Here is a 13,008-nt window from a genome sequence, read left to right as displayed (position 1 = left end):
TCAATATAATCAACATCACTCAAACACCTTTCTCAAACATGCCAGATGTTCTGACCATCGTGAGTGTGCACATAGATCATCAATGAGTACTTTTAACCACTTTTGCAAAGTAGTCTTTGAAGGCTATGCACATCAACCGTTGAAAAGTTGAAAGGGCATTAGTGAGGCCAAAAGGCATAACCTTGGAAGCGTATGTTCCCCACATTGTATTGAAGGTTGTTTTATGCTGGTCTTTGGGTGCTATAGACACTTGATTGTAACTTGAAAATCCATCTAAGAAGGTTGTTTTATGCTGGTCTTCGGGTGCTATAGACACCTGATTGTAACCTGAAAATCCATCTAAGAAGCTGTAAGCTTCTTCACCAGCTACCCGTTCCAATACGTGTTTACTATAAGGTAGGGGGTAATGGTCCTTCCTCGTAGCTACATTAAAGTTTTTGAGATCGACACATACACAACCAAAACATTGTAGTGGCCCCCTTCTCATATTTGAGTTTATGTCCTTACCTTTCCACCGTACCGTGGTTTGGAACACTAGTACTAGCGTGTTATTTTGTAAGACATAAAATTCTGGCGCAATCTCCAACGGCTTCCTCATAGTAGTCATCACTATTGATTTCTACCTCATGCACCATTTCACCCTCATCCGATGGCTCCTCAATCAACACTTGGTTGATTTTAGCCTATGATGGTTGTGGCGGTAGAGAACATGTGGCGGTAGAGGCGACGCATCATGTAACCGAAACATCCCTCTTGGTAAAAAGGATGGGTTCGTTTGACTTGCAGCAGTGATTTGCATTGGTGGTGTTGGCAAGGCGAGTTGCGCTCTAGGTGCCCGACAATCATGCTATAGTTTGGAATCTTGGATACCTACACATGGAAGTGTCATGGTTCCCTAATTCAATAGAGTAATGGCCTTACCCTTAATTGAGGGCATTCAGTAGTGGTGCACGATTCATTCTGCACATAGAACATCATACCAAATCTCTTTGAGGGTAGAGATGAGCACGCCCATGACCTGATGCTTCTCTTCCATCTTTAACCTTCAACTTGTCCAATATGGCATTACTAAATTCGTCCACAGTTCATTTCCCAACTTGCTTGCTCCGAGTTCCTATGTCTTGGTGACTCGAGACTCGCAAAGTTGTTGCTCTGCTGAAGCTGCCTTAACATCTTCAGGTTGTGGAAATTCAAGCATATTGTCTTCATATTCGATTGGCAACTTACAGCATGCATCCAGAGTAGCCGATCGGGCTAATACTAGATAATCATAAATTTTGTGATCTCGGACTCCTCTCTGGAAGCAAGGCAATAACTGATCATCAGTTAACCTCTCCAGTAGTTTATATCTTAAATTCAAGTGCTTGAGCCGGGATACACAGTCTCGCATAGACTCATTTTCTTTTTGTTTAATATTATGCAATTGTGCCACAAGGCTCCATCTGTCACTACTTCGGTCAAAATCTTGGCACAAACACATTCTTAAATAGAGTGAAATTGATCTTATTTTCTAGCTTTAGGGTTCGAAACCATTGATGAGCCTTTCCTTCTATGATTAGTGAGAAGACATGAATCATGGTTACATCACTCATTGGCCCACAGGTTTTGCATGTGGACTCAAATATCTCAACATGTTAGATCAGGTCCCCATCCCTTGAGAACTTTTGTATGAGCTTGGAAATGATGTGTGGCTTCATTTGGGATGGTCTGGATTCTAGAGCAGTGCCTAGTTCCCTAGCCATTTCTCGACCCATTTCCGCAGCCATATTCAGCAAATCTGTCCTTGTGGCCGCATTAAGATCTACATTTGGATCCACCATTGGTCTTTGAGGAGCTACTCCCCCCCTACCTAGACCTTGTCCTCTTCCTACATTGGCTCTTCTAGGCATTTCAGGTCTATGGGTAGGGCTGGCCACCTCATTTTGGCCTGGCTCATTATTAGCAGCCTCTGTCCATCTTTGTAGAATCAAGAGCTTCATGTCCTGCAAGAACGTGGGATGATTAATCATTTACTCTATGTCTTTCTTTGTGTACAAGCGCACTCAACTTCAACAGTTCTAGGTAGGTTGCCCGCTTCATTTTGGGCATCAAATCCCTCTTTCGATCTTGGCTCTTCATTTAATGGGTTCTAAATTTGGGTTGGCTCCCTTAGCCTTGCCCATTTCCATATTATTGGTGGCATTCCTGAACATTTCTGGTTCCTTGCCACGTGACTAAAATGGATCTACCCTTTCCATTTCCTTTTGTTCGGCCCTTGTTCGTTGAGTATGGAGCTCTTGTTTCCTTAAGCTCAATGCTTGCAGTTGTTGCTCTACTTTAGCCTTCTTCAAGTCTAATTCTAATTCCTCTAAGGTTGGGAAAAAGATTTGACCAATCCTGGCCGCACTTTCCATGTCCCTTCTCATCCTAGGAGTCTCAGTGTTAGACAGCATAGAACTCGAAGGCTGGGTTGGTATTCTGGTCTCACACCTTGTCCAATGCTGGTTGATGGTCCTGCACCCTTAGATTGCGCTTCATCTTCTGTGCTGGTTTGGAGACCAAAAAATCCCATGGGCTATGTCAAAGATACCACTGGATCTGGTAGGGAAAGATCCAATCCCAGGGAATCATAGCCCTTCTTCCATGGACTCTTCTCTACTTATATCAATGGTGGTTAGATTTCTTTGAGCCGAAACACTCAATTGAGTGCTCGCAGAATGGCCTAAACTAACATTCTTTTGATAAGAAGATCCTGGGTAGTTCAATGCACTATCGTTGGGAGTAAGGTCGTCTCCGAGGAGTTTGCAAGACCTCAAGTGCATGTGCATATGATTTAATAGGCTAAATCACTACCCCAATTGAATTTTTGTAGGGTTCTGTCGATCTGAATTTTTAGGCCGTGAGACTACAGGTAGTAGTTCATGTTGTGAGATATTAGGAAATGGTCCACGTTGTGAACTATTTTCTACACTTTCACGTGTTCAAGGTTAATTCGAATTTTGCGTCCGCGTGCCCTGATCTGAGTTAGTTGGCTTGAACTTGCTTATTTTAAAGCACTTTCTTAACTTTAATCTAAATGTCCTTGGTTCGTGAACTAGATCCGTTTACTGATAGTTCATGTCGTGAAACCGTAGAAAACAGTTCACGTCATGAAATAGTAAGCAATGGTTCATGCCGTGAAACAAGGGGTGTTTCACGTCGTGAAGTGTTAAATAGTTCACGCCGTGAAAGGCATGTGTTTCACATCGTGAGACCAAAAATGGTTCACGCCGTGAAAAGGTAGACAGTTCACATCATGAAGGATTTTTTTGCTAATTCACGGGATAAGGTTTCGTAGGATCCATTGTGTCAGAGGTGTCAGGATAAGGTACCCGATTTTTAGCAAGGTAATCCCACAAATTGCGGTGCTAATTGCGAAAGCGATTCACGCCATGAGATAGGAGAAAATGGTTCACATTGTGAACCGTTTTCCTTCACTTTCACGTGCTCACTCCCGCATCGACAGAGTGAAGGTTGTGCTAGTAATGAGAAGTGTAATTCAAGTTTAAAGCACAACCAATGGCTCCTGATTTTTGTGATTTTTTTGAAAAAACAAAAAACACAGTATCGTCCTGCTCGTTCACGCCAACAACAGGTTTGGTGATACAAACATCAAAATTTAAAAGAAAAAACAGTGTAGTTTTCCTCCAAGGTCGCCCAAGTACTCACCCACACACCAAAAACAAACAATTTCTCACAAATCTTTACTTCCACTCAAACCTTATCCATTTATTTTTTACACAATGCACTACCTAAATGCAAGGGCAATGATGAAACATGTATAGTGGGAGCGAAAACTCAAAGAGAACGGAAGAAAAAATGGTGTTTCCCCGATAGCGACGCTAAAAATGTTATGGGCTACCACACAACCATCATAAGGAACTTACCAATGCTTTGAGCGTGTGTCCCTTGAGGTCTCCAAGCTCACTTCGAGAAGCTCTAATCCTCCAAGATCCACCTTCACGTTCACACTGTAGAGTCGCTCACACCACCATATAAGGTAATCTCTCTCTCTCTCACTCCTCTACACAAGCATAGAGAAGACACATGTAATAGAGTACACTCTCACACTCTCTCTCAAGACAAGGCAAGAGCTCTCATAGCACAAAGGGGGATTGTGTTCATTCATTATGAGAAAATGACTTATATACAACTAGCTCTTATTCACACTTGGGCGCCCAAAACTTACTAACTAAGGCCTTAGGTGGCCAGTGTCTCATAATGTTACAACTTTTATAGTGCCTTTGACACTCATTAATGTCCTCAAATGGAGGAGTATACTTGTTGATCCAAGATGGGATTAACAAGGGCTAGGGCTTCTAGTATTTTGTACTCCACACATTCATAATTATTATCATTGAGTACTTCCAGGTATCGCAGCTTTGTCTCTCTCGCTCTCTAAGCTTGTATTTGATTGTGTGCGTGTGTGTCTGTGCGAAAAAATCGAATGTTGAAGTAATGGTGGTATTGGAATTAGCATAATCACCATAATTATTGAAAAAAAGTTATCATAATCACCATAGTTCTTGATGAAAAATATCTAATGTTGAAGTAATGGGAACATATATAAAAGCCATTGGGAGTCCTAGAGGACATAAAGATCAAAACCTTTTGGGATGAGTTTTTACCACATGTTTAAAGTAATAGATTTCCTAGATCCTAGCACAAGGATCTAAAACAACCGCTCAAAGCACTTCATTTATTAACATATGTAATCGATGCAATAAGTTGATGGATAATGAATATGAAGAGTCAAAATATGTACCTTTTCTTGGATTTGATGACTCAAAAAAATGGATACACATTTTGGCCCCACCACCACCATGGACACTCTTCCACAAAAGCTTGGAACCAATTTTGGAAGCTTGGATAAAAGAGAGATCACTTCTCTTTACATGGATAAAAGAGAGATTGCTTCTCTTGATCCAATCTTCGGATGTTGGAAGATTGGATCAAAGAGAGATTACTTTTCTTTACATGTTTAGCTCATTAAATCTCACTGGGCCACTGAGTCATAACATGTCACGTGATCAATTCTTCACAAAGGGTACTACATGCTATAAGAACGTGGCGAAATCCTTAAAACAAATGATGACATGTAAGCTCGAGGAGATAGAGGCCAAAGACCACAAGCTGGATTTCGAATTAAGCCAAAGGCAAAGGCTAAGTTTGCACTTTCGAGAAGGTGAACAAAGAGCTAGAAGCCAAAATCAATTTTGTTAGAGACAATTTTGATTTTGGATAAGTAGGTGAATAAAGAGCTACAAGCCAAAATCAATTTTGTCAAAGACAAAGTGGGAAGCAATAGAGTAGAGGCATTCAAGATACATGGCAAGAGAGTAGAGGCATTCAACATACATGGCAACCCTTCAGATAGAATTGAACAAGGCCACGAACTTGGCCAAAGAGGTGGATGCTATAACCACCATTGTCGATTGGCAATTAAAATATTGAGTTCATGGCTACCATAGGTCTTCCCCTTGATTGTGGTCTCTACAATAGAAAAAAAGCATGTTGCCTACCCCCTCGAGATCTATGAGGATGAATTTTAAGTGCTGGCGCCTTCTTTGATGGCCTCAACTCCAATAACGAAGATGAAGATCTGGAAGGATCTATAAGGAGGTGCATCCTAGAAGAAGATCAACCCTCCACTTCTATTGCCCCTGCCCTTGCCGAGTCACCAAACTAACACCACTTTAACTACCCATTGAAAAGATACTTTGTTCGTCCTCTACTGAAAAGGTGAGTAATCTTCCTAATCTAACTTAATTTCATGCCAAAAACACATATAGCCCTTATAATATAAATAGACCCACTTAAATACCATTGCCATAGATGATGACTACTAGATGTTGGTGCAGATAAGGGTTGTAGGCTTGTGCTTTCAAAGTCGATTAGGGAGTTGATTCTATATAGCATTACAAGCAACACTTGTTGATGAAAGTGGCATAGCACACTCAAAAAAAGCTTGTAAGTGTTGATTTTGTTTTTTTTGCACGTGGCTATGAGTCATGAAAAGTTGTTGAGAAAAATTCTTGGTGATGTGAGTGACAAACAAGGTTAGCTTGAAAAAATCAATGTTTTTTTTAGTGACGAACAAGGTTAGCTTGAAAAAATCAATGTTTTCTTGGTGATGAGTGTCGAACAAGGTTAGCTAAAAAAAAACATCAGTTTTTTGTCCCTTGCTTCTTTCAAATTTTGTTGCTTTAGGCTTAAGTCTAGTCTCAATCTAGTCGGGTATGTTATCTCACCATCTTATATTACTTTACCCTTGGGGTTTACATTGTTTTAAAAAAGGTACCAGCATAGTCCCAAGAGAGCTTACTATGAGTGGAAGCACATTTTCACTCCTCAATACCACACACAAATGTCAAGAGAGAGTGTACTATGAGTTGAAGTAGCACATTTTCACCCCTCAATTGTCAACTTTAGATAAAGTTAAAGCTTAAAATAAATGAAGAAGTTATTAAAAAGGATATTACCCTTTTAATGAAAATTTAGCAAGATCTTTTATCGTTTTGAGGAGCACACAGATATATGAAAACATGTATTGTTTTATGATTCTTGAACCAAACATTACTTAAAACACGAAAAGAAACAAAGTATGAAGTAGAAGTCCACATAGGAAAATGAAGGCCTAAAGTCACTAAATGAAGCGTTGTCATTTGAGACATGAGGCTAGGAGTTAACAAGAAAAAGGGAATCCAAAAGAAGAATCACATCGGAAAATGGGCCAAAGAGGAGCATTACAAAAGAGTAAGTGCAAAAGAACACGAAAAGAAGGGTGTACACTCAAAATCAAAACTAAAAGAACATGAAAAGAAGGGTGTACACTCAAAATCAAAACTAAAAGACGCAAGAGAAGAGGACTAGAGAGGAACTTTCTTTTATTACTGCTCTCACCTTAAAGTGTTACAAAAAACTATAAATTTATTTCAATGGACCTAGATGTCAGGAAGCATATCCATGGCTCCGTTTCCCACACACTAAAAGAGCAAAGTGTGCATGTTCTATGTGACTGGGAGCCCCCATTCCACAATTGAATGCCACATTGTAGATGGTGGTCGGAGTAGAGTCAAGTGGCAAAAATGGTGCAAATAACATAGTGAGGCACTAGTTGTGTCATAGAGGAAGGAGTCCCATAGCCTCTCTTTGTGAAAAGAATGACATGCTGGTATTTAGAGATGCCTTCTCCTTCCCAATTAATGAGACTGCCATCGAGGAAATGGTTTATTGACATCATCTAGCTTAGTATTTTCCCGGCGGCGGCGGGGGAAGCCCTTGAGAAAAATAAATAAATTTAGGGCTAAAATTTGAAGGCCGATCCCAACCTTCAATTAGAAGGCCAAATTTTACTTTGAACTTAGCTAGCCTTCAAATTCACATAAATATGCATATCTATGTATAATTTTTTTTAAAAAAAAATGGATTGATGGCCTTCTACCTACAACCCAACTTTAGAAGAGGCCTTTGAAGGCTTCAAATTTCAGCATTGAGGAAACTAGTACTCAACTCGCATGTTGCTGCGCGGTATGTAAAAGACATTAAGAAGCTAAACGCAGGAATGAAAGCCGGAATACAAAGGGTCAGTCTGAATACAAAGGGTCAATGGAAGAGATTTTTTCCTCTTATTTTTTAAAAATCCAGGATTTCTTTTTTCTCTTCAGTCCTCTCCTTGTGCCTTGGTTGTCCTAAAATAATGGAGATATATGGCGTTTCAGAAAATACTTGTTTATTAAAAAAAAGGAGAATCTCGGTGTGAATGTAGGACCGGGCTTCCCGCTCGAACTTGGACAATGGAACGTCTTCTGTCGCGCTCTCCGACCTCGCCTTCGCAGACGCCTGCAGAACCCTAGCTAGCATAGCCGGCACTGTACAAAGCTCTAGATCGTTCTCTGCTCCTGCAACACTTGCAAACCCTGGAGTTCCGCCGGTGCTAGCTAGACCTCTTCCAGCTGCAAAGGTGAGTGTACGCCATAGCCAGATTCTTCCTGTGATCTGCAAAACCTTTAAAAGCAGCTGCAGCAATCTGTGTAACTGGTCCCTTCCTACGATCTGCATTTTTGTGCCGTTTTCGCCATGGATGCTCCTGCCGCGAACGCGGATCGGCCCCTGGAGGCCGCCTCAGAACATAAAATTCACGCAGATCAGATGAGTCCTCCATCAGAAGGGGAGATCGTGGCTCAAGAGAACGGAGCGGAGATCGTCCCCAAAGAGAAGGGGGGTGTTTCCGCAGGAGAAAACGAGGCGATGGCTCTGGCAGCAGTATCTGCAGCAGATGTTCCCCTTGAACGCATTCCGGAGGAGCCTGTATTTGACGGCACGGAGAAAGCTGCTGCCACTGCCGAGAGGTCGTCCGGCGACGACGGCGCTGGATTCGTTCAGAACGATGACAAAAGTCGCTTTTCGCCCCTTGATTTCGCTAGGAAAGGTGTGGATTGGCCTGAGAAGGCTGCAGCGCTTAAGAGTTTCGTGAAGGAGCGGAGAGTTGTAGTAACGAATGCCTTACGAAGGCTTTCAGACAAAATGAAGGACATAGGCCTGCTGCCGGAGAAAGACAGTTCCGACACTGAGCACTCTGAAAACGCTATATTGGACGGCTCGCTGCAAGGTAAAGGGCCCAAAGTGAAAGGTAGGATAACTCTTTTTTCCAAATCTGGATGCCAGGACAGTAGAGCTGCCAGGTCCTTGCTTGGAAGAAAGGGTGTCAGCTTTGTGGAAGTTAATGTGGATGTCTTCCCACAGCGAAAACTGGAGCTGGAAGAGAGAACAGGGACTGCAAGTGTCCCTCAGGTATTCTTCAACGAATCCTTTGTAGGAGGGATAGATGAACTTAATGCTCTGGAGGAGAAGAAAGAGCTGGATGAAAGACTCAAGGAGGTCTTTGAAAATGAATGCCCCTCAAGTGCCCCTCAAGCTCCTGTGTATGGAGAGGATGAGCCTTACAGTGGGAAGCTGGACGAGTTTGCAGAAGTTGTCAGAAAACTGAGAGAGAAGGTTCAGGTCAAAGATCGGTTCTACAAGATGAGATTGGTTAGCAGGTGTTTCCCTGCGTCTGAAGCTGTGGAGATCCTTGCAGAAGATCAGTATTGTGAGAAAGAGGAAGTAAGTTTTTTCGTCTTCTGTGTTGTGTTGATGTATTTACAAGTTTAAAAACTTTCAAACTGTTGTAACAACATGCCTATGTCATGCTCAGATTGCCAAAATTAATAAAAACTACCAATGTTTCTGTTCGAGAATTGCTCATCTCAAACTTGCATGACAACCTGGATCTGCAGCCAGGGCATCTCACACCCCCAAAACACCCCTTCCTCCCCTCTCCCCTCCTCTTCCTCCACCACACAAAAAAAATGAGCTAGGTTAGAAGCTTGTGCTTAGGTTACATAGTAAGCCTAATAAGCCAACATGTTCCTAAGACCATGGGAGCTTTGAAGTCTACCCCTTCCACCATTGGACAACTATACAGCTGCATGGTTTGTGCAGAGGTCAGGAGACATCAGCTCTATAAAAAATGTGATTTTACAGTAACATCCATAAATTAAGTCAGGGCTTGCAAGTAGAAACCATATAATTTGGATTACGTCCATATTGTGCTAGAACCATAGCTACCCGGGCTTTACTTTCCCATGCAGCTTCATTCTTCAGGCTATTTACTTTACTCTTCTTAGAGTTGCTATTTTTGGCCTGACTCCGATGGAAATTTTGTTCGCGTCATTACATCTCGAATTGAGTAGATACCAAGAGTTGGCAAAGTGCCTATGACAGAATGTCTACCAAGTGGGATATTTTTAGAGAGAGTTTATGGAAGGACCCATCTCTTAGATTGGAACATGTGGCAAGAAAGTGGACCAAAGTGAGACAAGTGGCTTGACACTTGTTAGAAAGTGGATCAAAGTGAGACAAGTGGCCTCACACTTGTCACTTCAGCTATTGTGTGGCTCGCCACTTGTCATTGTAGCCTTCTCTTGCCATTTTAGCTCATGGGAGACCCAAATCTATAAATTGGAGCCCTCTCTCTTCATTAATGGAGGCTCTCTTGTTGCACACTAGCCTCTACCACCATTACAGGCTGCCCTAATGATGGCTACTCTCTTTCTCTCTCTCTTGAAGGCTGCCCATGAAGAATACCGGCTGTTGGGGATTGTTTTGGAGGCTTCCATCGCGAAGAAATACTGAAGGCAAGGGTATTTAATCATTTATTATGATTTCTAGCCCTTGTACTTGTTGTACTAGCCATTGTATTGGCTGTACCAGTCCTTGTACTTGTTGTACTAGCCATTGTACTAGTTGTATCAGCTTTTGTACTTGTAGTACCAACCATTGTACTAGCATTTGTACTTGATGTACCTACTGTACCAGCCATTGTACCGACTCAATGTAGAGTTGTACTTGCTGTACCAACTCTATTGCATGAAGAGCCGTGGTTTTTGGGGAAGAATCAGTATCCACACGGTATATGGATTATATTGTTGGTTCAACATTTCTACAGCCTGTATTTCGGCTTGGTAGCCTCGTGTTGGGCTGTGTTATGGCATTTGTATATGGATAATCCGGCATCTCCAGTGGGGAGAGTAAGGCCCTCAAAGCTTGTGGTCCGAACAAAGAAGGAATCAATCTTCTGATTCCAAGCCTTGGGAGCTTGTTTAAGACCATACAAGGTCTTACGTAACCTGTAAACCATCCCTTCTTATCCTGGAACAACAAAGCCTGGAGGCTACTCAACATACACCTCCTCCTGCAGGTCACCATTAAGGAACGCAGATTTTACATCCATTTGATACACAGGCCACCTCTGAGAAGAAGCAAGGGCAAGAACGGTCTGAATCGTGGTCATCCTTGCTGTCGGTGCAAAGGTATCCTCGTAGTCGATGCCTGGCCGCTGAGCATAACCTTTAGCCACGAGTCTGGCTTTGTGTTTGTCCACCGACCCATCTGACGCATATTTGGTCTTAAAGACCCATTTGACACCAATGACTGACTGTTTCGACGACCTCGGTACCAACTCCCATGTGTTCTTCTTCTCGATGGCATCAAGTTCCACCTGCATGGCTTTCCTCCAAGTATCTTGTGAAAGGGCTTCCTTAACGGAAGTGGGCTCCTTGTCCCGCATAATACGAGACATCAAAGCGTAGTTTACCTGAAGAAGCTTCGCTGTATTGCTTTTGTTGCGGACTCTGTGCGATCTTCGAGGGCCGTCCTTTGTGGTCCACTCGGAGGGTAGCTCTGTGACACCCGACTCCCGAAGGGTGTCCATCAACCACCTGGGTACTCGAACAGATCATGGAGCCTCTTGCTCTTGCGAGGGCTCTACTCCAGCTACGGGCTCAACTTCATGTACTGACTCCAGTTGACCAACTGGAACAATGGTATGGGAATCTTCATCAGACTCCTCTGGATCTCCAAGCAGTGGCGGCTCCTCGACAGTGGATACTGGAACATGCTCATCAAAGACCACATCTCGGTTGACAACAATCTCATTCCTCTCTGGATCATACAATCTGTATCCCTTGGAAAGAGAATTATACCCCACAAATATAAGCTTACGGGATTTGGAGTCAAGCTTCTCCCTCTGCTTCTTCGAAATATGTACATACGCATCGCTCCCAAAAACACGGAAGTGGGAGACATCAGGTTTCCTGCCAAAGTATGCCTCAAATGGAGTCATATTAGGTACTGATGTAATATGCGGAAGCTTCGGAGAAGGATCGGTACTTCAAAACTCAGAAATCAGCACTCTTTTCGCGACGGAATTAACGCACAAACTGAAAGGAGATGTGCAGAAAATAGAGAGAGAAGGGGGAGATGGAGAGGACACAGTATTGGGTCCCAATTACCCTCTGTAGGGCCCCCACCACGGATGGTGTATTTGCTTTATTAGAATGATGTAAATCTGAAAACAAATACAGAAAACTTGACCTTTTCTTGGCTGGAAAATCTTGCCCTTGACCTTCAGAAGTCCACCCCTTTGCTTGGCAATCTCCTTGGCTTGACTGGCCCTTGATTGGCTTGAGCACTTGGTGAAAACTGAGATGAATGATGGGATTATGGCCTCCACTATTTATACTACTCCTCAGGAGCAGTCGGCCAGCTGAAAATCAGGCTATGTCCCACGACTGGTGGAAATTCAGCAATAAAGGCTGAATTAAATCTCAAAAAATACTGCCTTTTTTTCCTAACAGGTTGAAAGTGATGCGCCTGCTTCTGATTGGCTGGACACCACTTTTGTCCACAATCCCAAGGCTGGGCAGCCTGTATGGGCTGCCCCATACATGCCCTACAGCCATATAAAGGCTGTAATCTCCTGGAGATTGCCTTATCTGTGCCCTAGGGCTGTCCTACAGCCAACTTTTGTTGTAAATCTGATAAAGGATTCTCTCTACGGCTAACACCCACCGTTCGGTGCCGGGTAGTCCAAGCTTTTGGAGAACCACGGTCCAAAGGTGCCGAGATCGGGAGAGCCAGGCGTTAGTACGGGAGCGCCTGTTTGTGCGTGGTCTTGGAACACCAGTGGGGCGCTCTCCGCGGAGCCCAGTGAAGGCACAGGACCGTAGAGACTGGACCACTCAAGTGGTCGCTCTACTTCGAACGTCGACTTTGAGCCTCTTGTTTGGTACTGTATTCATTTGTACATGGACATCATCTGGTTCGTTGAACCCATGGAGCATTGTATTTGTTAAATACTCCCAATAATATATCATATATTGAGGGGGGGGTCGGCCCGTTCTGGCCCCAGTGCTGGTGTCCATCTATTTCATTTCATTTCATTTCAAATTTCAGTTGTTATGAAGTTGTCCATTTCAAATTGTGATATTAAGTTGTGCTATTATGCGTGTGGGTGTCCAACGGAGTCTATTCCCACTTGACGGGATGGGCGGTAATATCACTCTGTCATAAACAATTTCAAATGGGGCCTTTCCCATGCAGGCATGCACTGTGTTGTTGTATGCAAACTCCACCAATGGTAGATACTTTTTCAAAGCTGTTTTTTGG

At 43.0% G+C, this 13,008-nt stretch overlaps 1 protein-coding gene across 4 annotated transcripts in view; it reads left to right on the top strand.

Annotated features, from left to right (window-relative positions):
• The first annotated feature begins 7,750 nt into the window (after positions 1–7,750).
• LOC147627451 (electron carrier/ protein disulfide oxidoreductase) overlaps positions 7,751–13,008 on the top strand; it is a 31,962-nt gene continuing 26,704 nt past the window's right edge. For 3 of the 4 annotated variants that reach the window (XM_086814344.1, XM_086814343.1, XM_086814341.1), the window contains exon 1: positions 7,752–9,123. In XM_086814344.1, coding sequence (XP_086670470.1) covers positions 8,098–9,123 — 1,026 coding nt within the window. In that variant the 5' untranslated portion in view covers positions 7,752–8,097. Of the gene's footprint in view, positions 9,124–13,008 lie in introns of all 4 variants that reach the window. The other variant, XM_086814342.1, reaches the window with a different exon arrangement.

Source organism: Cibotium barometz, chromosome 20 (assembly GCF_041138505.1).
Source record: "Cibotium barometz isolate CiBa-2024 chromosome 20, ASM4113850v1, whole genome shotgun sequence".
In the NCBI taxonomy this organism is placed as follows: Eukaryota; Viridiplantae; Streptophyta; class Polypodiopsida; order Cyatheales; family Cibotiaceae; genus Cibotium; species Cibotium barometz.
The sequence above is the reverse complement of the archived record's forward strand: the minus strand, read 5'-3'. Positions and strand labels throughout refer to the sequence as shown.